This window comes from Centruroides sculpturatus, unplaced genomic scaffold (genome assembly GCF_000671375.1).
Source record: "Centruroides sculpturatus isolate CEXI.00-Female unplaced genomic scaffold, Cexi_2.0 scaffold1236, whole genome shotgun sequence".
In the NCBI taxonomy this organism is placed as follows: Eukaryota; Metazoa; Arthropoda; class Arachnida; order Scorpiones; family Buthidae; genus Centruroides; species Centruroides sculpturatus.
Genome location: NW_019385465.1, coordinates 90,081 through 117,797, shown reverse-complemented (window position 1 = coordinate 117,797; position 27,717 = coordinate 90,081). Strand labels below are relative to the sequence as shown.

Here is a 27,717-nt window from a genome sequence, read left to right as displayed (position 1 = left end):
TGCACGGCGCAGTTTTTTTAAAGTCTCACAGTATGCAGCTGAATTGATTGTTTCACCATGAGGCAAAAAATCAACAAGCAACACTCCGTATCTGTCCCAAAACACCGTGCACATGATTTTCTGAGCAGAAATTGTTTGCTTGAACTTGACTTTCCTTGGAGATGATGAATGTCGCCATTCCATGGATTGTTGCTTTGATTCCGGTGTAACGTAGGCTACCCACGTTTCATCGCCTGTAACAATACGACTTAAAAAATCATCTCCTTCGTCACTGTAGCGCTCAAAAAAAGTCAATGCACTGGCCAAACGTTTGGTTTTGTGCTCCTCCGTCAACATTTTCAGCACCCAACGGGAACACAACTTCCAACAATTTAATCGTCCGGTCACAATTTCATAGAGAACACTTCTTGAAACTGCAGAAAACTCTTTAGATAAAGATGAAATCGTGAATTGTCTGTTCTCTTTCACTCTACAGTCCACTTTTTCAATCAAATCGTCGATAATGACTGAAGGTCGCCCACTTCGTTCCTCATCGTGAATGTTTGTGCAGCCATTACTAAAGGCCCTAATCCATTTTTGTACCATTCCATCACTCATAACGTTTTCACCATAAACTTCACTGATTTGGCAATGAATTTCAGCCGCTTTCAAGACTTTAGCACTGAGAAAATGAATAACGGCACGCACTTCGCAGTTGGTGGGATTCTCAATGAGCGGCGGCATTTCAATAACACACAAACAACAGTAAACACAGTTGACTGGCTTTGTAATGGCATTTGTGGCTTCCCAACAGATGTAGGTACACAGCGCGCATGCGCTAAGTGACAACTGCAGCGCTCCAGCGGCGTTATATTAAAACGGTACTTACTTTAAAAACACGCCTCGTATTTCAAAACTCTGTTCTGAAAAATGATATTTATATATTATCAAAATGTTCTTATAATACAGGTATCCTTCATACAACACAATTTTGCTCCAACATGGTTTTGGAAATCCTCTGTATTTTTAAGTGTAAACTTCATTATTCAATAATTTTTTTTATTCAAGTAAGCATGCATGTTGTCTCAAATTTGTCTATGGATTTTAGAATATTGAAATTTTCAAATTATTTTGTGCTTTCTGTCAGGTTTACTTTAATGAAAACTGATAGGAAAGCTAGAACAAGGAAGAAAAAAGTTATCCTATCAACTGGGTGTTGCTGTTGTTGCTTTCATATTTTAGCCTTTAAGATCCATTGTGTTTTGTTTTTATAGATTAATCTTCCTATTTAGTAAAGTTTATTTAAACATTTTTAGATAAGTGCTTTTAAACTTTCTTTTAACCATAGGTAAGCAATAATTTGTAAAATGACAAATAAAATATGACACTATCTCAGTACTCGAACAACTCGGTGTTCAAACACATGCTGGAAAAAATTGCTCGATACTTGATCTGCTAGAACAAATTTTCAATTAATAACATATTTTTATTATAGTCATGCTGAAAAAGTATTTAAAGTGTTGTTTAAGCTAATAGTACATTATGAGAGAATTTGTAATAATTGCCTTATGCAAGAATATAAAACTTGGAAGCATATATTCTTTCATTTGGCAAAATTTCAACCAACTACAGAAAGATATTTTGATGAGATTGAAGTCCTGGAAAGATATAATTAATTTATCATGTTTTTTCAAAAATTAATTATTGTGTATTTTATTTTGTATTATCATGTACTAAGTTATATTAATTTGTTAAATATTACTAACTTTACTTTTAAATTATAGTTTAACCTCCTTGTAATTAACTAAGGTTTATAAAATGAAGAATTGAACTGTATTTATCACAAATTGTTTAAAGCTTGAGAAGCAAATACTTATAAAGCAGCTCAGCATTAATGGAAAGCCAAACTTACACAAACCTTCAAATTTTTGGAAATACACAATAGCCCTCTTTTTATTTTTTTAATTGAATAAAATGTAGAATGTACTAAGTTTGACCTGTTCTACAAATTTACAATTGGAACTGTAATTTTATTTGCAATAGGAAGTGAGATTTTATCCATCTTTTTGGAGTAGGAGGAAATCCACCGATGTACCAATGAATAGCACATCCTTGATATCGTATGAGAGCAAACATCGTTTACAGTAAGACCCAGCTTAACACTGCCTTGATTAACGAGGTCTGATCGAAGTCTAAAAAACAGCTCAAAATTTACGCTGTTTCAAAATTATCACAGCATTTCATTAATTTGTATATAACAATTATTTACGAACACAAACCAATCAACAAAAAGTGGCAATTCATCATAGCACTGTACTTTCCTTAAATCCATGTTTGTTTTGTGCAATTTTGGAAAAAATATAATATTATGGATGCCATAGGAAATATCAACTTTGCTTGGCAAGAATTAACTAATAAATACATGAATGAAGTTTGGAAGAAGTTATGGCTGAAGGTATCCAAGAATTCTCAACGAGAAGAGTCTATTGCTGTATCATTAGGTTGACCAAATTGTTGACCTAATCAATACAGCAGGACTAGGAGGACAGCCAAGGAGTCAAGATGGCAACCTACTGCTCTGGAGGACCCAGGATTGAATCTGGACGGGTCAAGAAATCCCCAGGAATTTTTCAGAGGGTGGTCCATTAAATATGTTGGACCATGTCCCTCACCACCTGGCCGCCTCATTGGGAACCTGGCCAAACCCATAACTGGCTTGCTAAAAGAAGCCCTTTTAGTGCCCACAGGGCAGAAAGAGTTGAAATAGTTTTTTTTTTTTTTTGATCGTAGATGAGCAGATTTTGAGGAGTTACTGCAGGTTTGTGGTGAAAGGCTTACCAATGACGACCTTCAAGAACTGGCAGAACAAGGAATTCATGTAGAACTGGAATATAGTGATTCTGAAAATGAAGACCTCAAAGAATTTCTCTACAGATGTTTCTTAGTAAAAGTTTGGTAACGATAACTGAAATCATTGATCAAATTGTAGCAAATAATCCAGATTTTGAAAGGAGTACAAAAGCAAAATAAAGCATTTTGAATGCAATCTTCTACTACCAACATTTGCTTAAGGAAATAAAAAAAAGCAACAAATGAAACTACATGACTTTATTGCAAAACACAAGATTTCAGGACCTTCATCACAAAAAATGAACTTTACATTTCTTTGTGCACATGTTTATGTTATTTAACACATATTATGCATATTAATATAAAAAAGACTTAAAATTAAAGTAAAATCTGTTTATTTCTGGTTGCATGTTCCCCTTTCCCTATTTACTCTATGTTAAAATGACTTTGTTTAATGCTGTTACGTTTAGCGCTTTGTCGTCTAGGAATGCATCCCCTGTGTTAAGTGGGGTTTTACTGGTCTTGAATCTGAGCTATTAGTCTGTATCACTTTTTAGGAGATACTCTGTACATTTAAATATAAATTATACTTGAAAAAGTATTTCTTAATAAATTTTTTATAAATTTATTTGTATATTAATATAATAAATATGCTACATTTATATGCAGTGATATGGCATAATTCACATGATTTCAACTTTAAGTTAAATATTTCTATGACTTGAACATAAGTCAGCATGTAATTCTATAAGCTCCAATTCAATAAAACGTTAACATTCTATTTTATTCTGTTATAAACTAGATTTTGTATAAGCCTTTATTTACAACTTATATGAGTTTTATAAACTGTTGTATTATCTTTCATTCCACTTATAATAACTTGATGTCATATGCCAAAGGTCTGAATATTGTTAGAAGTTCAACAAATTCAAAAGAAAATCAATAAACTTGGTAAACCTAAAAACTTTACTAATTTTACTAAAAGTTTCTGAAAAATTCTGATTTCTGACATTCTACATTATTTATTATAACTATTTTCATTACAGTTAACATAAAGATAAAAATTGAACTCTGCTTGACATACACTGGTTGTTTTATTTACATAGTACTATCATTTTTTAATAGCTTTCCTCAAAATTTTCTAAATTCAAACACACAAAAATTCTTTTTCTTTTGTTTTTAAATTGGTTATCATAACAACCAACAAATCGTTCAAAGTTAATATTTCTGACACTCATGCTTCATTGTGTATGAAGCAAGAGAGAGTGTCAAGCATACCTACTTCTCTCTCAAAGAGAGATGTATGCATGCTTGACATGTATGCATGCTTGACATATATTTTGTCTGTAGGCATAAGAGAAACAGTATGTTTCAATTGCTTTCATCCCAAGATCACACCAAATTCTCAATGGAAAAATAAAAGTCAAGTAAAACAAAAGATAAAATAAAGCAAGTACAGTGAGTGATCGGTTAACGAACAAATCGGATAACGAACACTTTCGCGAAAGATTTTTACGATCGGACAACGAACACATGTTCGGATAACGAACACTTGACTGAACAAACACAAAAAGAAGAGACATAAAATAACAAATACTGATTGGTCTTCCTTTGTCTTCAGGCAACAATTCAAAACTTTTCGGAGCGCGGGAGACGTCGACATCGACGTTCTACCCAGTATATACTGATAGGATAGTATTCTCCCGAACTTTGAAACTCTCCCTTGTAATTCCAGCTTTTTATATTTCTGACAGAAACAATTCTTTTACATTTTCTTATGAAAATGCGGATTTATGCCGATATCTGCTATTAAAGATCTTTTAAAGAAGTGGGAGGACGTTGTTCTGACAGAACAACGGTCTTAAAATGGCATCCAAACCAGGTTGAGGTTAATAGGCCTAGGGTTCTCTACAATTACAATGCTATTAATTACTTCTGAAAAATCATAAAGAAGACAGAAAAGCAATCGACATTGGACAGATTCTTTAATTAATTAATTAACCCCCACAAACGGAAAAAACATGACTAATAAAAATGCAAGACCGTGTATATATGTATTTTTATTATTACATATAAATAAACATAATAAGAAAGTATAGTCTATATTTTTTATTTTTTGGAGGTCTCCAGAACGAATTAATCAAATTCCCATAGAAACCTATGGTAAATCGATAATCGGTTAACGAACAATTCGGATAACGAACAAAGTCTTGGAACGGATTATGTTCGTTAACCGATCACCCACTGTATTGCAAAAAAACATTATTTGCCAAGACACAGCTCAAAACTATACTATCTCAACCAATCCAAATTACATTATTAACGTAATTATTTTAACAATTATAACAACAGAAACTGCATATCAAATGTATTTTTAATTTTATATGAAGTGCCACTGCTAGAGGGATATTTTAACTGTTTTACATTTAGAGGTGGATGAACAGCCTATAAAGGTCGATTCTTCATGAAATTGTTAATTCCTCAAATGTGCATTTGAAAAAACTGGATTGGAATGAAGACATATTTCTATATATTATCTTTGAGGAATCTTTTTTAAAGATATTTTGTAAAGCATATAAAAAAATTTGTTATTGTAAATGTTACAGGTCATTTCATGAATCCTGGCCAGGTGCTGAGTATTATTATGGTAAAAAAATTTATGCTGGCAACCAGAGATGACTTCAGATTCTATTAAATTCATATAATTTATACCTTTACATAGGCTCATCCTTGCTACTGTATAACATGGCATCCCAGCCAAGATTTATAAAATGTACTATATGTGAATTTATATGATGTGTAAGTGTCATTTATCCTAATATTTTCTATTTGGTAAACTCTAACAAAACAAAGTCTATGCCATTTAGGATTTAATAATAAATGGTTAAATTATTATATTAACTATATTATTATTAATATAGTAATATTGTAATATAATAAATGCTTATATATACTTACCATCCTCCACATCCTGTACATTTATAAACGTACTTTGTCATTATATCATAATAATGGCATCTAGTTATTTCCGGTAATTCTGGTAATAATCTATTCGCTTTTTTTGCCCTAAAATCAATTTTTAAATTTATTCTCAATATTTTTAATAATCAAAAACTAAATCTAAAATAATTACTGAACAAAGAGTTATAAGAAATCTATACTTTCTTGTATTGGAATTTTAATTCCAAACATTTTTTTGCTTTGCTGGCTCATTTTCAGGCCCTAAATTGTTTGAAAATGCAATTTTATAATGATAAAAAAGCACAGAATTCTATATTTAAGCCCATTTCTTGTTTTAATTGCATTATGGAGTTGTTGTTGTTATATTTTAAGTGCTTGAAAGAGATTAATAATAATAATTATAAAAGTAAACTGTCTGTTGCATTTCTTGATATGTTTACTTTCCAATATCAAGTGAAACATACTATAAAATATTGGGTCTACTGAAAAGTTCTGTCCGTTTCAGTTACAACAAGTTTCAACAACCATGTGCATATTTATTTGATGCATATTTGGCTTTCTCTTTTTATCACTGAATGTATACATACTGACCTAGCAAATGAACTTAAATGAAGATGATTCATGTTAGTATTAAGTGAGATGCGATTGTATACACATGGCTACTGATAAAGTTCATTTATGTCACTGTATTTTGTACGAATTTCAACAAGAAAGAAATGCTGCAGAAGTATATAGAAATTTATTGCAAGTGTTTGGTGAAGGTACAGTTTCTGATAGAACATGCAGAAGATAATTCGAAAAATTTCAAATAGGTGATTTTGACCTTTCTGATAAGCCATGCTCTGGACGACGATCAAAGATGTCAAGATCATGTTAGAGCAAAATCCTTTTTCGACAACATCAGAGATTGCAGAAAAGCTTGACTAAGCTCAACAAACCATTTCATATCATATTCGGAAACTAGGATTGGTGTAGAAATATTTGAGATGGGTGCCACATGAGTTAAGTGAGAAGAATCTGAATGATCGAGTCATCATATGCATATCTCTGCTTGCACGGAACAAAATCAAACACTTCTTGGACCGGATGATAACTGGGGATGAAAAGTGGATTACCTATGAAAACATCGTAAGGAAAAGAGCATATTATGAATCCGGAAAACCTGCCCCTCCACCTCTAAACCGAAGTTGAGCCTGAATAAGAGAATGTTGTGGATATGGTGGGACATTTGAGGACCAATATATTTTGAGTTGTTAAAACCGAATGAAAAGCTAAATTCGGAGAGGTACTGTCAGCAATTGGATAATTTAAAAACAGCACTCCAAGAAAACAGGCTGGCAATGTTCAATAGGAAGGACATCTTACTGCTTCATGATAATGCCAGGCCACATACTGCTTTGGGGACTCGCCAGAAACTTGCAGAGCTAGGCTGGGAAATTCTGTCACATCCACCATACTCCCCGGACCTAGAACCCTCCGATTATCACTTGTTTCTGTCCTTACAAAATTTTTTGCAAAAAATTCAAAAACGAAGAAGATATCAGACAAGTACTGGTTCAATTTTTTGCCTCTAGGGATAATGCATTTTTTAAAAATGGGATATAGAAATTGCCATCACACTGGCAAGAAGTCATAAATAATTATGGAAATTATATTATTCAATAAAGTTTATTCAAGGTATAAATATTATTTTGTTTTATTCTAAAAATGGACAGAGCTTTCCAGTAAACCTAATATTTCTCAAAAACTTTAACAAAGAATTTTTATGTTTTACTGTTATTTTTGAACTTTAAAATACACTTGAAAATAGATTATATTATTTATAATGCAATAACAGATTAGACCCCAATTTAGACATTGTGTTTTTCATATTGTGTTACACTTAAATCAAATTAATTCTTTTTTGCACTTTTAACATTTAATTTTAGTCCTTAACTTTAATGATTTTTACATGTATACCAAACAATAATCCGTTGTACTGTCATTACACCATAACTTAGCCATTTAATGCCAAAGTTATTAAGTTTTGTATGACATCAGCTGACAAAAAGAAAATTTAAAGTTATTTATCTTTTAAAACAACTAAAATATGTCAAGCACTTACAAATAATTCCAAATAGACCCGTGTCCATCACGATAACCATACATAATCCAACTTGCCGCATGACATAATTCATGAATCAGTGTATCTCTAACTCGATCTAAATGTAGAAAACAAACATTTTACATATTTAATTTAAGCACACTTAGAAATTAATGGCAATAAAATACATTTACCTGCCGAATCTAACACTTTAGTCGACAGTTCTATTTTTGCATATCTGGTTCTTGCTATCTGGTGATAATAACAAAAGCCAGCAGTTTTTGTCATACGAGTATTCCAGGTGATAGATAAGTCATCGGGAAGCTGAAAGAACACAAGAATATCACTCATACATAGAACCATAATATAAATCACACTAGTGCTTTATAACTCAAATATATACAGGGTACTCTTAGTAATCCAAATCTGCACTAATCTAAACTCTTTACAATCCTAATTTAGCTACTTTTTTCAGTTAAATGCCTCAGCCAGAATAGATAATATTTTAAAACATGACAAATTAATAATATTAATACACAGTACATGTTAACATAAAAATGTGTATCAAATAAAGTAGAAAAAAATTTTAAATATATATACAGTACAGCAAATTTCTATATAACAAAGTCGCTAAATCCCAAATAAAAATTTTTTTCGCCATAGGAAATTTCATTATATAGAAATAAAATTTATTGGTAAATAAAGTATTATTTTAATATATTTTTCTCATTATTTTACATAATTTAAATTAATATAAATGTAACATACAGTAATAATGTAATTTTAATTTTAAGTAAGTTTACATTTGTGTGTTAAAATACAAGTTAGTTTAACTACATTTGTGTAAAAGAAATTTGTAATTTTTTATTGTATAGAACAATTAAAAAAAATGTTCTCTTTTCATAATATGCTTCCCACTTATTATGAGTATCAATTAAAACAGCTTCATCTACATCAACATAAACACAGGTTCTAGCGCATTTTGCATGTTAGCACGTTTATAGCACAAATCAATATTGAAATTAGACGATGATACAAAACCTACTAAGTAGCCATCTGCACAAGACTGCTTTCATGGTCAAATACTGTACTATATACCAGAAAAAAAGTCACTGATATCAATATTCATTGTACAAGCTGCCCTGATTTTATGATGGATGCATTCCTAGAGAGAGCAGCTTAAACAAAATCAGTGCAAAATTAATCCATTAGACTGTACTGTATTATGAAGTGAATAGGAATGTGTTCCAGCTTATCCGAAAATTTATACAGTACAGTAATTTTTTTCAATAAAAACATGTTAACTATACTGTAAGTACAGTATTACTAAAAAATACAGTATAATATAGTACTAAATTTATTTATTTTAATACATGAATACTGTAACTATAAAACATTTGTTAATTGTAAATCGTTTAGGTGCAAATGTCCTCATTGACAGATTCTCTCTCTCTCTCTTTTCCTTACAAGCAGTAGCTGCATGGGAAGCAGATTACATGATGGTTTTAAAAGCTAACAACCAGAATTTCTCACACCTGGAACACAGTTTTACAAAGTGTTTACAGATTTATACCTGAAACTGAACCTAAATTTGAACTTGAGCAGATGGAGTAATCAACTTTTAAGGATCGACAGTTCTTACAAAAAAAAATTTTTGTTATATGAAAATTTAACTTCATTATTTAGAAGGAATTTTACATATATTTTTGGCTGAAAGAGCAGTGTAAAATGTAACAAGCAATTATCTATTGTGACATTGTCACAATGCCGAGCTGCAATTTTTAATCATATTTTTAAGTTATTTCATTTAAAACATATGCTCTCCACCTCAAATTATTAGTGTTGCCCCATACATCATACTTTTCCTTTAACAACAGAGTCATGCTGATTATATATGAACTGCTTTCAGGGGAAAACTTTTGAACTGAAATAACATGACTTCTAGTTTGCATCAGAAGTTCTTATATATTTAATTGGGGGCCTCCTGCCTCTATGGTTTCCATATCTGGTCTCAGATTTCATCTATCTAATCCCATTCTCGAGATTAAGAAAAGACAGATAGACGGTGGGAATTTATAGGTATACAATTTTTTCAAATTGCAGCCCAAAAATTCATTATACAGAGAAATTCGCTATATAAAGTTCATAATATGGAAGTTTGACTGTGTTTGACTGTAGTCCTTTTGTCTGCCTGTTTTTTTATATGTAATGCTAATATAAATCTTTCACTAATCTGAACAGCCTTTGTATAATTATTAGTTTGGATTAGTGAAAGTGTACTTATATATGTATAGGGTATAAAATTTGAATACACATAAGAATATCAATCATCAACATGTATTGCTATTGTTATTCCAGAATTAGATGAATTAACTGTGTAATATCGCAAAATTCAAGATATTTGGAGAACTTTTTACAACAGCAAACAACAGAGCAATTGTATCTGAGGAATCCATAGTAAATGAATGGATAAGATATCAGAAAGATTGGTATCATACTGAAAAATTTTTTTTGTCATTTCCAGTATGATACCAAGCTTTATGTTTTCTTATCTATTGTGTGAGCTAAAGACAAATGCTATTAATTAGTAAAAAATGAAAACATAAAATAAAATTTTCACTCACAGTTTAGTAAAAAAATTACTGATTTATCAGATCAAATTCAGTTATTACTATTACCAAATTATTTGACATATAAATAATTAAATTATAGCATAAAAATAAACTAGAATTTCCAATTGTTTGGTTACTAAATTTGTTATGTAATACCCTATTGAACTTGTTTTTGAATTTCCCAACTGCAAAATTTCAGATTTGTGTTAAATACTTTGTTAAGTATTACTTGAATCATTTATTTGATATACTAATTTTCAAAAATACAGTGGAACCTCACTTAATAAGCATAATTTGTTCCAGAACCTTACTCGTAATGCAAAATACGTGTTAAGTGAAAGAATTTTTCCCATAGAAATTAATGTAAAATATGATAATGCATTCCATGCCGAAAAAAATGCTCAAATACCGTATTTACTTGCGTATAAGAAGAAGTTTTTATTCATTTTTCACTGTTTCAAAAACCTAGGTTGTCCTATACACGCCAGCAAAAGATCCTTTGCGCTTTTGCAATAATTTTTGTGAACCATATATAGTTCATGCTGCCATTATAGCAGAGTGCTATCGAGGTCAAGGTGAACATTGCTTTTAAAGAGATGATCCGAAAATAGTTGGTCACTTAGCAATGATTATAAATGTAGTTATTTCATATTTGTTAAATTGGTATTTTTAATGAATATTTGTACCTTCTGAATCATTAAAAATAAACTTTTTCCTGTCACATTCATTATAATCTTTTGGTTTTGCTACATGAGTATCAGGTGCATGGAAAAGCAATCTTCAAAAGCTGGTATCAGTCATTCAGGAAATACTACATTTTAAATTCACTCGACAAATCAGAGGACGATGCTTTGTGGAGTAACTATAAAACATGAAAAAGAGTCAAATTGTAACAAAGCTTCGGAGGGCGAGTCCGAGTAGCCAAAAGGTGATAGCATCAGGAAAACATGGTTGTTTGCCTTAATACGTGCATTTGATGATAATTTATTTGTGATTAAACGAAATAAAATTAGAATTGTATTAATAAATCTAATTTTCTTTATTTTGATCTTTAAAGTCACACCTCATCCTATATATGAGATTATCTTACATGTGAGTAAATACGGTATTTTATGTATAACATTTATTCAAAGAAAATTATACAATATACATTGTTAAGGAACGTGAATCATCATCATCTTTTTTTCTAGCACAGAATGAACCAACCTGGAATGAAAATTTAATTTGCAGAAAACAAAAAACAAAAAAAAAAAAAAAAATCACAGATTATAGCATGATGGAGCATGCACACAGTCCAGGACTTCCCTCTCCTCGTCATTTGTTATGCAAAACTTCGCTTGTTAAGCAAGTCATTTAAAAAAAATTTGTTTAGTTCATTATGCAAGGTGCTCGTTAAGCAAGGTTCCACTGTATTTAGTTACCAGATGAATTTTTTGTAAGTTAGGAATAAAAGTAATATTTGTTTCATCATGATTATATGTAACAATTCTTAACTCCAGTATAAAAAATATCTAGCAACAAATTAGCTTTCCCAGCATCATTTAAAACTGTATACATGGCATCATCTATTATGATATTCTATTTAAAAAACTCTTTATATTTTTAATTATTATAAAATGGCAAAGCTTAATTTTATAATAATTAAAAATATAAAGAGTTTTTTAAATAGAATATCATAATAGATGATGCCATGAATGCAGTTTTAAATGATGCTGGGAAAGCTAATTTGTTGTAAGATATTTTTATATCTAGAATTGTAAATGCTAGTAACAAGTAAAATCATCATTATGTCTGACACTACTGGAGATACCCATGACCTTCTTTATCTCCTCACTCCCTCAACCTTTAACCACCAAAATTTAATAGCATCAATCCCCCTAGTACACAAGCCTCCCTGTAAAATTTCAGAAATTTTTGACAGGAGTTATGCTTCAAATAGGATGAACAAAACTGTGCCCCTCACACGCTAACATCCATAAATACAGAAAAATCTGATTTTTTTTACATTTCTTGATGTTTTCAAGATGTCCTGTGTTCAAAAATGTAAAAATCTGGGGAGGGTCATTTTTTGACTGATTATCGTACTTTTCCTTTGTTACATATAACAGTCAGGAAAATAATAAATATCTTAATTGGGCATATATTAAGCAAATTTACATTAACATAAACATTCATTAAACCAAGCATTAAATCTAAATTAATATCAATTCTGTAATATCCAATAAACAGCATTAATACAAAACAAATAAAATGAAATAATAATGTTAATAGAATAGAGTCTTGATTATCCAAGATAATATAAACTATATGCGAATATTTCAGATAATCAAGAACTCAGGTAACACGAAATGCCAGTACAAAGTGATTGACAAAACTGCAATAAAATCAAAGTTCTATGACAATTAAAATTTCTTTAATCTTTCTTAAATTTATATTGCTGAAAGAAGTTACCAGAGTAAATTATTTTTATTACTTCAACGATCCATTTGAGTACTTTATATTGCTCAGCCAAGATTCATGAAATGGATTGCTCTAAACAACACATCTGGTTAAGAGAGTCTTGATTAATTAGGATTCTACTATACTTTTAAATAGTCCTTTGTTAGTTGCAATATTTATCTGCATTGATTTACATGTTTTACAATTAATCTTTATTTGTGAAACATGTAAATCGAACTAAAAGTTTACAATTATGTTTTATAATTTTTGCAAATCTTACTTTCAATTTCTTACAAACAACACATTATTTGTAAGAATTCTACATCATTCCTTTCTTTACTAGAACTTGGCACCTCTGTTCCACTCAAACTATGCTATTAATTAGTGGCTCAATATGTACACAACAGACCTTTCCAATTTAAATGATTAATATTTGATTAATCATTATTAGTATTCTGGTTATGACTATGTTTTCTTTACAAGTGACAGAACCCAGATGGAGTTAAAAATCCAACAATTCAAAAACAAATCTGTCAGTTTATAGTCCAATAATAGTATGAAGTTTCAGGTTGCTAACTATCGCTGGGATTGACATTATAATCATCATCCGTTTTACAGCCAAACTCTGACCAGTGGCTAATCGGCACAGCATGGCATTGGTATCACATCTTTCAACTTTGGAGTCATGTTGCTACATCAGAAGTGTGTCTATAGTTCATTATCTAGTGGAGCAGAGGACAGCAAACATACCAAAATTCCATAAAATGTGCTGTTATGGAACTGCAATGCCATTGGACTGTAAATTAACCCTTAAAACGTTTATTTAACTGTTTCATGCACTTTTGTCTAATGAGTGATCCTGTATGTGGATCATCCTACAGCCAGACCTGATTAAAAAATAGCTAACTTGCATTATTGAAAATAAATATTAAGTCCTAAAAATGTTATGAATAAAACTACTTATACAGTATTTGATAAAAATTTGTATTAGTGATGTAACAGTACAGTTTTTATTTTGCAATACAGTTTGATTTATCAATAAAAGTTCAAGTAATCTTCTTACTAAAGATACAAACCACTATTAAAATAAATAAATTTAAAAAAAAAAATAATAATAATAATAATTACCTTATTACTAAAAACAGTATCATTATATTTTTTATAGAGAACTTTTATTAGATCATCTTTTGTCTTTTTGAAATTTGTACGAAAAGGAAGAGCATCTTTATGAATATCTGAAATTGGTATTTTGGATGAGAGAGATTCTAAAAAAGAAATTTTTTCTTCCTTCTTCAATGGGGTTTCGGGAGATTTATTTGTCACATAGTTTCTTTTCCTTTCAGAATTAAATATATTTTCTGTAATTAAAATATCATTTTAGTAAAATTTAATATATTTTATAAATTAAACAATTAACTCAAATGCTTACTCTCATTTGGCAGTCTTTTAGTTTCAAATGATTCATTAATATCAGCTGAAGAAAATACATTTTTTATAGTTTTCTTATGTCTTGGAAGTGTAACTGGATTATAAGTAATGGGTGTGACATGTGTTTTTGGAGAAGAAATTCTTAATGATCTGAGTTTCTGTTCGACAGTTGTAAACTTTTTGAAATTTTCATCTAGACTGCTAAAAATTCATAATAATTATTCTTATAAAAACTTTATTAATTCTAGTAAATTTGCTTGATTTACAAATTATAAAATTTCTATTTACCTAGGTAAAGCATTGGTTTTGTGTCCTCTCAATGGAGTCTTTACTCTGTCAAGCACTTTAAAATTGCAAAATTAATTTTTCAACAGCAACAGATTACGTTAACATTTCATTAAAATTAATAATAATAATGTTTTTATGTAATTTTTATGTATTTAAGGATTTTATTAAATTTTAAAAACTGAATAATGAAAAAGTATACTGTATTTTCCTTTTCATTTTAAACATAATTAAAAAGAAAAATTTATTCTAATTATTACAAAATAGCATTCAGTTTTAAGAAAAATAAATAAAAATATACATATATCTACTGTAACAGAAATTTAAGTTTTAAATAAATGTTAATTTAATGAGTTGGTATCAAACATTCTCATAAAATAAAGTTTTATTAAGAATATTATCTAGTAGTATAAAGTATACAATAATTGATAGGATACACTTTTAATTAAAATTATTATAAAATAAATTTTATATATATATAATACACCAAGCTAGTGATTCTCAAAGTATAGTCCATGAATCACTGATAATCTACAAGCAAGTGCCACGTGGTCTAAAAATAGGCCTAGTCATTTTTCTAGAATGCAATTCTATGCTGTTTAGAAAAAAGAAAATATTTTTATGCTCTACCTATCTCTATCTATCTCTACTCTTATTGTAAATGCCAAGAATTGTTTCATCAAGTCCAATCCCACTTAAGTTATGACATATGACTCCTGCTCTATTTTCCCACCTCCTTGACTGTTAATCTAAACCAATAGCATTAATGCTCCATATATAGAAACAAGTAAAACAGCAAAACCGTATTTGAGACAAGACTATGTCTTGGAGACTCACTACTAAACAATCACTTTGATGCTCAAGGCGAGTCTCACAATATTATTCTTTTTATTCTACTGTTCATATATGCATTTTTAATTGAATTAATTATTATAAGTTGGTATCCCAATCAGATTGTTGCAATCTCTGTGAATTATGAATTGTGAGTTATTATAAGTCTTTTGGCAAATTAAATGAATGATTCTCAATTAAAGAATGATTGTGGAATACTCTATAAATCAAATATACTCATAAAAAATCATGTTGCTGTGGCCATTTATGGTACAAATGTAAATTTCAAATTGGACGTATTTAAGTCAGCTTAAACATCAGATAGGCATTTGTCTTTTGATTTTAAAAAATTCATTAACTTAAAAACTTTAATATTAAACACTTACATGCATTAAATTCTTCATCACTTTCATCGGTAGATGTTAAACTGAAATTTTAAATGCTTTCACATTAATCACAGATTATACATAAAACTGGAATAAATACAACAGTAACTTACATTAACCTTGCACACAATTTCAGCAGCAACACCACATTTCAAAATATAAAGTGAAAATGTTTTCAGTCCCATTTAATGCCAACTTCAGGTTTCTACCGACTTCCAATGCAAATTGGAACTTTGGCAGAAACCTGAAGCTGGCCACTAAATGAGGCCAAAAATGTTTGCATCTAATATTTTGCAATTTGGTATTGCTGTGCAAGGTTAATGTATGTTAGTTTCACATTACACAAAAATTAATTTTAAAAATTTATTTAAATTTCAAAATATACAAAAACGAATTCAAGTTACCTGTTAAAATCTGACTCCTCCAGATGTGTTTTAGAATCAGAAATGTACAAAGTTTTTGTTCTTTCAGATAATGGTGAAGGTATTGTGAAAGAATCATCGCTACTGTTTAAAACATGTGATAAAGTCTTTACAAAAAAAAATGTATAATACAAAAGCAGATTCAAGTTACCTGTTAAAATCTGACTTCTTCAGACATGTTTTAGAAACGGGAGTGTATAAAGTTTTTATTCTTTCAGATAATGGTGGCGGTATTGTGAACGAATCATCGCTACTGTTTAAAACATGTAATAAAGTCTTTATAAAGAAAATGTATAATACAAAAGCAGATTCAAGTTACCTGTTAAAATCTGACTTCTTCGGGCATATTTTAGAAGCAGAAAAGTACGAAGTTTTTATTCTTTCAGATAATGGTGGAGGTAATGTGAATGAATCATCGCTACTGTTTAAAACATGTGATAAAGTCTTTACAAAAAAAAAAAAATGTATAATACAAAAGCAGATTCAAGTTACCTGTTAAAATCTGACTTCTTCGGACATGTTTCAGAAACAGGAGTGTACGAAGTTTTTATTCTTTCAGATAATGGTGGAGGTATTGTGAAAGAATCATCACTACTGTTTAAAACATCTGATAAAATCTTTAAAAAGAAAATGTATATTTTATCATAAGTACATCTGTTATATTGTAAGTAAATAAAGTAAAACCTGTTTAAAATGGACTCTTTAAGAAACAAAAATCTGTCTAAAATGAAAAATAAAATAAAATTACAGTTGTCCCTTAATAATCCGACAGGTATGGGACCAAAGGTGTGTCAGATTACCAAAAGTGTCCGGATTACCGAAAATAATTACATATTTTGCATTGTTTTGCTAGCAGTAACTTACAATATTCTCTACTCCAACTGTTCGAACAGAACTGCTCACATAAAACACACGAAATGTGTGTCATCGTGTAAAAATTGGATGGGGAGATTCACATCGCAACATGCTTCTGTGCAAGCAGACACGTAACGGGGTGGGTACCTTGACGGGAGGTGCGTCGGACTACTGAGCATGTTGGATTAAAAAACGTCGGACTATACAGAGGCAACTGTATTTGCTATGTAAAATACTATTATATACCAGAAATCTGTCAAATGTGGAAACCAGCAACTTTTGGAAACTGATAGCATAACATAATCTGAGTAAAATGAAAATTTTCAATGTAAAAGCAGCTAAATTTTAAATCATAATTAATGCTGTAACTTGCAGGCTTGGATCATGGTAGACTAAAAATGGATCATATGGGAGGCAAAACTAAGATGATATTGAACATCAAAGACAGGTTTAATTAATCACACATTTTAATAGTCAATGTCAAAAGACATGATTGGCTGCAGCAGTCAGTGATGTTCAATATTGCCTTAATTAATTTTCCCTTCCATGTGCATCTGCTTTAACTCTTGTCATCTAAAAATATATTATTCATTTTTTTTTGTTAAGACTACTTTCTGGAAAGTAGCTGTGACAATTCTAATGTGACTATTTCTTAAGTCTCTAAAAGTCCCACAAATAATTTAATGAAGGAATTCTTATTGAAATAGATAAACTCAATCCTTTTTATCAATCCTAATTTAATTCCTAAAGAAATTATTTAGGAATTAATTAAGGAATTTTTCAAGGCTTCTTATTCAAATCAATTTATTCAATCCTAATAGAAACGTCACTATTTCTTCCATCTTATGGAATTCTAAGGTTCAAGTGGAAGGCAGATACCTACACTATCAAAGAGGACCTAATCTCCACTGCCTTCCTTAAGTGCATATGCATTCAAGAATGACACAGATATCATCTATAACCAAGCATGTATCATTTATCCTGCATCTAACTGTTTGCACTTAAAACATCTAGAAAGAATGGAGATTTACAAAACATCTTTTAAAGAACAATCCATCAATTACAGGGAGGCAGATACTATCTCCTGCCTGGAAATCCTCGTATGAAATTCCCTTTTGATCCTACTTACAAACTATTGCTGAACAGAATGATGTCATTGCATACAAATTCCATCCAACAGATACATTCATTTTTATAAAGATTAGTTCTATCTTCTGTATTTTATTCATTAACTTGAAGATGACAATTAAAATTGTTGAAAACGTTTATTTATCTAATTAAAGTTTATTTTTTGCTGGATTTTCTTGTTTTTGTGTATATATACTATTCTGTTCAGTTATTAGGAAACATTGACAGGTCGCAAAACAGAAAATGACTTCAAAATAAGTGAGAATAATAATTCCCAGCAAAGAAAAAGTGATTAAATGGTGACAAATAGAATTAGCCTGCCATGATGATATTCATTATTTGTAAGGAGTCAAGTCTGAATGTGTTATTTTATGTTTATGAGTTTTGTTTCATTTAACATTATAATTTAGTTTGAGAATGTTTTCTTTTGTTCAAAGGAAAATAACTTATTTTCATTATTAATTAATAGTAATTACATATAAAGCAATCATAATTTGTAATTATGACCAGAAAATACCCCAAACTGAGCTTCTGTCAATAGCTGGAAGCTCAATTTGCCACAGCGGCATAATTTAGAACTAATGCTCACACAAGATCTAGATGTTTGTGTAAGAAATTTGTTTCTCACTTCTGCATAAACAGTCATGATTGCGAATTCTAGTTCAAAAAGTTCATTTTTGCATGTTTTTCCCTCTTCTTATATTTGCATAAACACAGCCTTACAGTGAAGACTCGGATAGATACCAGTCTCTGGTGAAACCAAAACCAAAACCAAAACTCTGGAATTTCTGATTTCATTTTTGAGTGCATCATATCCAAGTTGGTTGACCAAAATTAGCAAAAGGAGTCATTAATTATCCTTTGCTGTATCTGTATATTTTGATCTGTTCTTTACTCAGCTTCTTTATTTTTTGTAGAACATAACTGTAGGCTAATAAGTGCCGAATCGATCAGCCAGTTTGGTAATTGAACACAGGAGGCATCTATTAGAAGATATACAACATGTCTCTCTTAAAAAAAATTAAGAGAAAAATTGCCTATATATTTACCCTACTTTCTAATGAGTTATCTTCTTAAATTTTGCAAATTAAAATTCTTAATTGGTTAAAATTATTAATTTGAAAAAAAAATTTTCAAAGCCACAGAATTATTAAAATTTAAAACAAGACATTTCATTAAATAAAAAATTTGGAAACAAAATGTATAACTTTCCCAGCAAAAACATGACAATGTAATAGAACAATCCATTTTGAGATTTTGTTAAAAAACAACTTTTATATTATTAATAATTACAAAACTGTAAACAGTTTAATTTTGAGGGTAGAGATGAGTTTTATATAAAATTATAAATGTTAATAATGAGTAAAATCTTCACAAAGTCCACTCTACTCAAGTTATGACATATGATCTCTTTCTATCTTCCCACTCCTCAATCTATAACCACCAGAATTTAATAGTATCAATGCCCTTTATACACAAGTTACCACACTAAATTTCATTTTTTTAATCATTACTCCATCCTGAGATGTTAACGAAATAGATGCCAATACACACAGATTTTTTTAGTGCCTCTTTTAGATTTAGGAGGTCTCAAAAAGTGGAGTTTTGCAAAAAACTTGGATGATCAAATTTGACATGATTCCAATATTTTCCTGTGTTATATACATAACAAGCTGGAAAAGAAAAAACACTGTTTTTATTTATTATTCATCATTAAAGCCTGTAATCTGTTACAAAACTATACATTTATTAATTTGACCCTTAATAAACTTTCCAAATAATATAAAATACTAACAAACTTGAAAAAATTTAATTGGTAATTTTGTTACACTATCAAAATGATTAAAACAAAAATAGAAAAATAATAAATAGTGTCATTTTAAAGTATGTTTGTTTATCATTTTTTGCACTTGATTTTCATTTTTAGACTGGTTTATTAACACCCTGCCATCATATTTAAGGTGTGAAGGTTAATTATGATAGGCTCAGAAAGAATTAAAATACTGTACTTCAAAAAACATTTTATTGACGTTAGACTGTGTGCTCTCATATTCATGATACGGCATAACTAACATTTTTAAGACCCCAAAAGTCATGTAATAACATGAAGTTTTCAATGTGCAGCAAGAGAAAGACATTATGGGCATCTCAATTTTAGTATTTAAACATTAATTAATGAAGTAACATGTGACAACTTGGCATCACAAAAATGTCATTACTCAAAATGGCAAAACAAGTACAGAATAGTGATATATCGCTGAAATTTTTGAGAAAAAGTGACTAATTTAGAAATAGTAATCCATTCCAGCCTGCATTGATAATACTTCTCATTGTCATCAATATGCAATATTCTCCATTTTCAAACAGAAAATCAAAAACAAACATCTACAAAAATAGTAAAATATTGTAATATCTCTCAGATACAATTTAAGGTTGAATTGAGAAAAACATGCAGTTTCATTTAACAAAGAAATGATGAAGCAATGATAACTAATCAAAGTCATCAGTCCATCAAGGGTATCTTCACAAAGTTTCCAGATTCTAGGTCTTTTTGGGACAAACATATTTAAAAATTATTCTGAATATATCTGACAGGTGAGATCAACAATGATCTCCTTACAATTAAGATGAAAAATGCTTCGGAGTACAAAAAATATATTTTGTGACACCAGCAAAAATTCCTCTTTTATTATCTCCAAATTCAAATTTTTATCAATCTGAACTTCCTATTAAGTTAAACACACAATGTAAATTGATTTATAGAGAGCACTGTAATCAATTTACAATAGCATTATAATCCTCATATAAACAAAGAATTAACTGGATTAATACTTTGGATTAATACTTAAAGGAGTGAAATAAAAAAACAATTGATAAATAGCATACATAATATATTTTTCACTTGTAATATGCACTATTTTCATCCACTTATACTTGTCCAAAATAAAGGTGCTTCTTAAAATACAGAACATCTTATGTTTAGTGTCCAAAACAATAATCGCATTCATTGCAAATAGACCATGTGGTGCCTAATGTACAGTACCAATAATAAACCTTTTTGACTATGACACTCAATGTTCATGTCAGTTCAAAAATGAGTTTGCTGATACTGATAAAGAGAATTTAATTTAAACTACTTTTTAACATTTAAAATGCCTTGCAGATAACATTATGACACAGCACTATAATAAATAGGTCTAGTTATTGTATATGCAGGTGACATCTGGACATTACAGGATATGCAGGAAATAAGAGCTGCTGGACATTACCTGTTTGTGACAAAATTATTTNTTGAATATAGAGAACACAGTCGAAAAATTCGAAAATGTTAAAGCGTGTTTCAATACTAGCGTACTGCATTTTTTTTATTATAATGTATTAATAATTTTAGTTATCCCATGAAAAACTGGTCGAATTAGGTTGAAAAGTAAAGCTTTTTCGTTGCACCTAAAATAATTTTGCTGAATTTAACGTTAAAGCATCTTGAATAGATCAATGAAGGAACTTTAAAGCACAATGTAAACCTGGAAGCCAGGACGATGCTTGTTTACCTGATTTGTTATCATGGTGACATTGCTTTATTCAAAATTTCCTGTAGTTGTAATGCGCACTTTATTCACGTTGAGTCTTACTGTCAAACGTGATTCCTGTTTTTTTATGCCACATCTTTCAAGTTTACTTTATTTAGATGTTTTCGCGGTGCTTTACTTTTTAACTGGTTCCACCAGTTTTCTTTATGAAATTTCAAGTATTTTTTTATTCATTAATAACTTCATAATAGAATTGTTTCACGATAATTCTATATTCATTTGACAGTCATATTACATGATAACTGTTTGACTAATAATATGCCAAAATTTAAAGAAAAACTCCAGCAATGAGTTGCGTAGCTTTCCCTGCTATTAAAAAGTAACATTTACAGTATATTTTTAATTATCATTCTTTCATAAAGCTAAACATCAATGTAAACATTACTTTCCTATGATTTTGAAACTTTTTTTAAAGCATTTTAGTGATATAATGGATTATTCCAATAGGGCGTTACAAAAATTTGATTTAAAGCACTGTGTGTTAGACATTATAACTTAAACTAACTTTATATACAGAATATTAATAACAATTGAGAAGCTGGGTGAATAAAAGCATAAATAGCTTTACAACTTTCTTTCTGAAAATGCTGCTTTAGCTTTTCCATGCTATATTCTATGGAATATATTTGGTTGGAAGTGAATATGATGGTATTTTGAAATGCTATCATTACTTTACTTCTACTAGAGGTCACTGAATTTTTTATATGGCTGCCTCTTTTGGTATCTGGATACTCAGTTTTTATTTACTGTAATCTCTGCTTGTATTTCTTTCAAAAAAATGAATAATAGAGGACAAAAAAGAACAAAAAAAGTCAGAAAAATGGAAAGATAATGTACAGAAGAGGCAAAAAACAGCAGTGATGGCTAGGTAAGAAGAAATGGAGTCGTGGTTCTGGAGAAAACGAATTGGTTTATTACAGATTGTTGTCCAAACAATTTTATAAACACTTACTTTGAATGTATGTGTTTAATGTACAGTACATCCATATAATAATTCCAGCAGTGCTTTTTACTATTTCCTTGAAACACAAGGGAAAATGTTCTGATTCTCTGTTTTTTTATTTCATTTTTTTGACAAATGCTAAAACAAAATATCCTTCTGTTTCCAGGTTAGTGTTGTTTTCAGATGGGACAGGTGGGCAAAACAAAAGTATTACTGTGCTTCATTTCTGTCTCTGGCTATCAGCAACATAAAACATTAATGCTAATCTTATATATATATATATAAAACACAAAATCAGAACATTTTCCCTTGTGTTTCAAGGAAAAAAAAACATTGACAGTTTTAATATCCTTTTATGGGATATATATATCCCATAAAAGGATATTAAAACTGTCGATGTAAAAGAAACTTTGGATTATTCAAGTCGAAAATAAAGTTAAGTGCAGTCTGTTCTGCCTCACAAATGTATTTCAAGATACTAGAGACATTAAAAATCAACCCAGAGCCTTGGATATTCAAAAGGGACACAAGTTTTAAAGAACTGGATGAAAGCCTTGGAAAAATATTTAAAAGACATACTTGTACAAAGAGAAAATTATAAATTTTTAATACAAAAGTATCATAGGCTGAAATATTCAAAATCAATACTTGGAATGTTTGAATTCACTTCCTCGTATTTACCAACTCATAAAATGTTCAACTTTCTGATAAAGCAGAGTAAAGTACCAGCTAGTCTGAACTTGAAATCAGCAAGAAAAGGGTTCAAAGTTAACAAATTAAATGATTAATTAAACCTTAACTATATTTGTGCCAAATTTCATTGAAATCTGAGGGAGTCAAGCTGGAGACTATAATCACTTGACATAGAATGACCCTATTGTATTTTTTTATGCAAACAGCAACATTCATGTGAATGGCAATCAACTGTATCTGCATTCCATCAAGTTTAAATCATTTGTTTATTTTTATGTTCTGTTTTGGAACACATGTAACCTGAAGATGACCACTGAAAACAGTAGAAAAAATAAAAACATTAGTTTTCTTATTAAATTGTTTTTACTCATTGGATTTTTGGTGTTATTGCTGTTAATTTAATTTTTACTAAGAAGATGAAAAATCTAAACCTATGGACATATTAAAAATTTCATATTTGTTATAATAGTTTTATATAATTATAAAAGAATACTCAATAGATAAAAACTGATACCTTTCTGTGATTATGTTTACGTCTTAAAGTAATATTTTCATTACAAGATGCATTCTCCACGGATCTGTTCATATTTTTGGTGTAAGTTTTAAAAGAATTCTGTAAAATTGATAAATAAATAATTTTACAAATTTTATTGTATAATTTGTTACAGTCCATTCCAAAATTGCTAATTGATAATTTAAAATATGCGAGAATGAGCCAATTTAACAGGAAAAGCCAAATGAGATATTAAATCTGTCTTTTAATGCTCTCCAATTTATTTTAAAAACTTAAAAACAATTTCCCAAAATAGTTTTGAACAAGAGTAAGAATCAGTGTGTTATAGAAAATGTCTTTATATCACTTTAAATATTTCCAAACCTCATTCAGGAGATAGATATGGAATGAACTGTACAGTACATGTATATAAATTATACATATCACCATCATCTAAAATGCAAAACATATGCATTTTTTACAAATTTCACTAAAAAGAAAAGGGATTACCAATCATTTTTGCTTGACAATCCCTTTCTGAGATTAGATTTAATTCATTAATTAATTAATTAATCTCTTCCTATACAATACAAATTAAGCATAAATTACAAATAAGATGAAATAACTAATGAAATAGGAATTCTTGATATTTTTAAATTAATGTAAACGTAAATCAAAATTCAAAATTGTTTTCTTTATTTTAATCAAATTTAAAGTTATATCAATTACAGATTGAACTTCTTTAATCCAGCGTTCTATGGTTTGGCATATTTTGAATCAGTCAATAATAGTTTGTATATCTATTATGTCTGTTTATTGATTCAAAAAAAATTAATTAAGGAAAATCCAATGTATCAGAAATTGTACTTTCATTTATTCGAATAGTGATTTCATTAATAACATTGCCAATATTCATTCCAACATGAAAAATTCGCATTCCTACATTTCCTCTGTCTCTAATGACCTAGAGACCCTGATGATTTTGCATATCTTAAAAATACTACTAATAATGACCCTGCTAACTTATAATCAAATAGGAGCTACAGGTAATGCCAGTATTATTTTCAGTTTTGGGTTTTATATTACATGAAACAATTAAAATCTTGTTTGTAAGCCTTAATAATTGTGTTTTTTTCTTATTTTAAGCATGGCCCTATCTTTGATAACATCGCAATATGTACTGTATTGTACTGTACATATGGAATAGGCATGTAGTTATGTAGGTGGTTCTCTTAATGCAGGAGTTAATAACTATAAATTTCAACTTTTTTCTAATAATGTTACAAATTGTTTTGTCAATTTTAATTTGTTCAATTTCTAGGCCTAGAATAATAAGTTGTATATGATCAATATGGTGCCTAATAAACAATCTTTAAATAACATCATTACTTTTTTGTTTTAATAACTTAAATGTTTTAAAATAGAAAGAAACAAAAAGTTGAATAAGAGAATATTGCAACATCATTTTTAAATTGATATATTGCATTATTACTGATAATTCAGATAAAATAGTTATTATTATTTATTTGATTTAGAAATTAAAATTATTTTTTAAGATTAAAAAATATTATTATTATTATTATTGTATACAATCATCATTAAAATTTGGAAAAATTCATAACAATAAAATCATAAGTTACCAATATACTAAAATTATATAATAAATTGTTTTTTATGTGCAACATAGAGTGCAAAATATAACATCACATTTGAATAAAATAAAATACAGTAAAGTAAAATATAGTTGGTCCTCTGTATGTGTAGAATAGGGGTCCCAATTAGGGCTGTAGCTCCATTCCAGGTGAATTTTCTAGCTCTGATTCCAGCTCCAGCCAAACATTTAATTTTTAAATGAAATTGTTAGAGATATGAAATTGTTAGAGATATTGTACTCCTAACTATTAATTTATCTGTTTTTATCACTTTATATAAATTTTAAATAAACGATACAAGTAGATTTTTCATCATACATTAATATAATATGTGATTTTAGTATTACTCGCAAATATATTAAACTATAAAGAGCAGGAAATCATAGAAATAAAATTAAATACCAATAAATAATTAACTAATAACTACTATTCACCAGTTATTTACCACTATTACCCTTGTGGATGTAATTTGTCCCTAATAAGGTGCTGTCCATAAATTACATCCACATTTTCCTTGAAATTTTTACTCCCCCTACTCTACTGTCCCAGTTTGTCAAAGTTTCTGTAACACCCTCCCCTCTTTGGACATCCAACAAAACTCAACCTCCAAAAATCTTTACCACTTTATGAATAATATAATGTATATACTATATAAAATTTAATGAAATAAAATGGACATCCATAGAAGTTAAACCCCTCCACCTCTTGTCTTTGTCCAACTTGTCATAACCTCTTCCTTCCCTTCCAGTATGGACATCATTTATGGATAGTCCCTACACTAAAAATTTTAAAAACAGACTTCCAGATTATATTAGAAAAGCTATAAGAGTACCTGACATGTAAACAAAGTCAATGTTGTAATGTTTTAATATTATTTAAAAGATACTAAAATATTGTTTATATTATTGATTACAGATAACATTCATTTTATTTAATTCCAAAAAATAAACAGGATATGCCAAGAATATATCTCTAATAGTATGCCACAAATATAAGTTGTCAGAAAATTTCTTTATTAGAAATATTTGCAAGATAGAAAGCTCACAACTTTCTAGAGAACATCTGAAGAAATTAACACTTAAGCTTATAAAAACAAGATCTAGAGCTAGAGGCAAGAATTTTTTAAAGAACATGATTCCAAACTCTAGCACCAGCAATTAAATGGAAGCTCTGACTAGTTCTGTGCCAAAGACTTGTCTGTGGGTTTTACATCCACAGATTCTCTCAACTGCAAATCAAAAATATAAAAAAAAATTTCCAGAAAGTTCCAAATAAAACTTGAATTTGTTTGTATTTTAAATATTGTGTGTTTTATTCTATGTATTTCTCTTTCAGATCTTTAAACAAATGCAATCTGTAAGTATTGAAGGAAAGAAAATGTTGCTGATGTGTACAATGTACTGTAGTCAAACCTACAATTAGATGGACTATATTATTTACAATCCAACTTTCAGAATTTGCCCCCAGTTGGATTGTAAATGATATAGTGAAAATGGAATCTAAAACTGATTGAACTTCAATTATTTTTTTCAAATTTACTTATTTATTTATTGATATATAAATTGGTGACATTATATTAACATTTTAATAAAATTGTTCTATTCAAAGACTGATTCCTCAATCAAATATTAAAAATGGGGACAGTCCCCAGAAATCAGGGGTATCTGATCATCCTACTACAACAGTTGCATCTGTATTGAACCTGTACAGCATTTCGCTTGTTGCTATTCTATAAACCAGCGATGTCCAACCTGCAACCCACTCAATGTTTTTGTGCAACCCTTTTAAAACTGTAGTTATCTTGTATAGATTTTTATTTCAATGAAATATCGCATGTATAGTTATATACATTAATATGATGTATAACACCTTATCACGTACACCCAGAAATTAAAACAGTTATTAAATATTTTTTAACAAAGCTTCAAATGTATTACATATAATATATATGTAGATACAGTAGATACTGTATATACATATACAGTACATATGTAAATATATATGTAGATACAGTAGATACTGTATATACATATACAGTACATATGTAAATATATATATATATATATATATATATTAGTATTTAATCA

The 27,717-nt window shown here is 29.2% G+C and overlaps 1 protein-coding gene across 9 annotated transcripts in view; it reads right to left on the bottom strand.

Moving 5' to 3' along the window:
* Nucleotides 1-27,717, bottom strand: part of LOC111639246 (acidic repeat-containing protein-like) — a 45,118-nt gene that overhangs the window by 9,104 nt on the left and 8,297 nt on the right. Inside the window, exons 2-13 of one of the 9 annotated variants that reach the window (XM_023385062.1) lie at nt 24,000-24,098; nt 16,769-16,893; nt 16,596-16,694; nt 16,428-16,529; nt 16,259-16,360; nt 15,855-15,895; nt 14,641-14,695; nt 14,354-14,553; nt 14,053-14,282; nt 8,068-8,197; nt 7,895-7,991; nt 5,788-5,895 (exon numbers count right to left, since the gene is read on the bottom strand). In XM_023385062.1, coding sequence (XP_023240830.1) covers nt 5,788-5,895; nt 7,895-7,991; nt 8,068-8,197; nt 14,053-14,282; nt 14,354-14,553; nt 14,641-14,695; nt 15,855-15,895; nt 16,259-16,360; nt 16,428-16,529; nt 16,596-16,694; nt 16,769-16,893; nt 24,000-24,071 — 1,361 coding nt within the window. In that variant the 5' untranslated portion in view covers nt 24,072-24,098. Of the gene's footprint in view, nt 1-5,787; nt 5,896-7,894; nt 7,992-8,067; nt 8,198-14,052; nt 14,283-14,353; nt 14,554-14,640; nt 14,696-15,854; nt 15,896-16,258; nt 16,361-16,427; nt 16,530-16,595; nt 16,698-16,768; nt 16,894-23,999; nt 24,099-27,717 lie in introns of all 9 variants that reach the window. The other 8 variants (XM_023385060.1, XM_023385063.1, XM_023385061.1 and 5 more) reach the window with 8 other exon arrangements.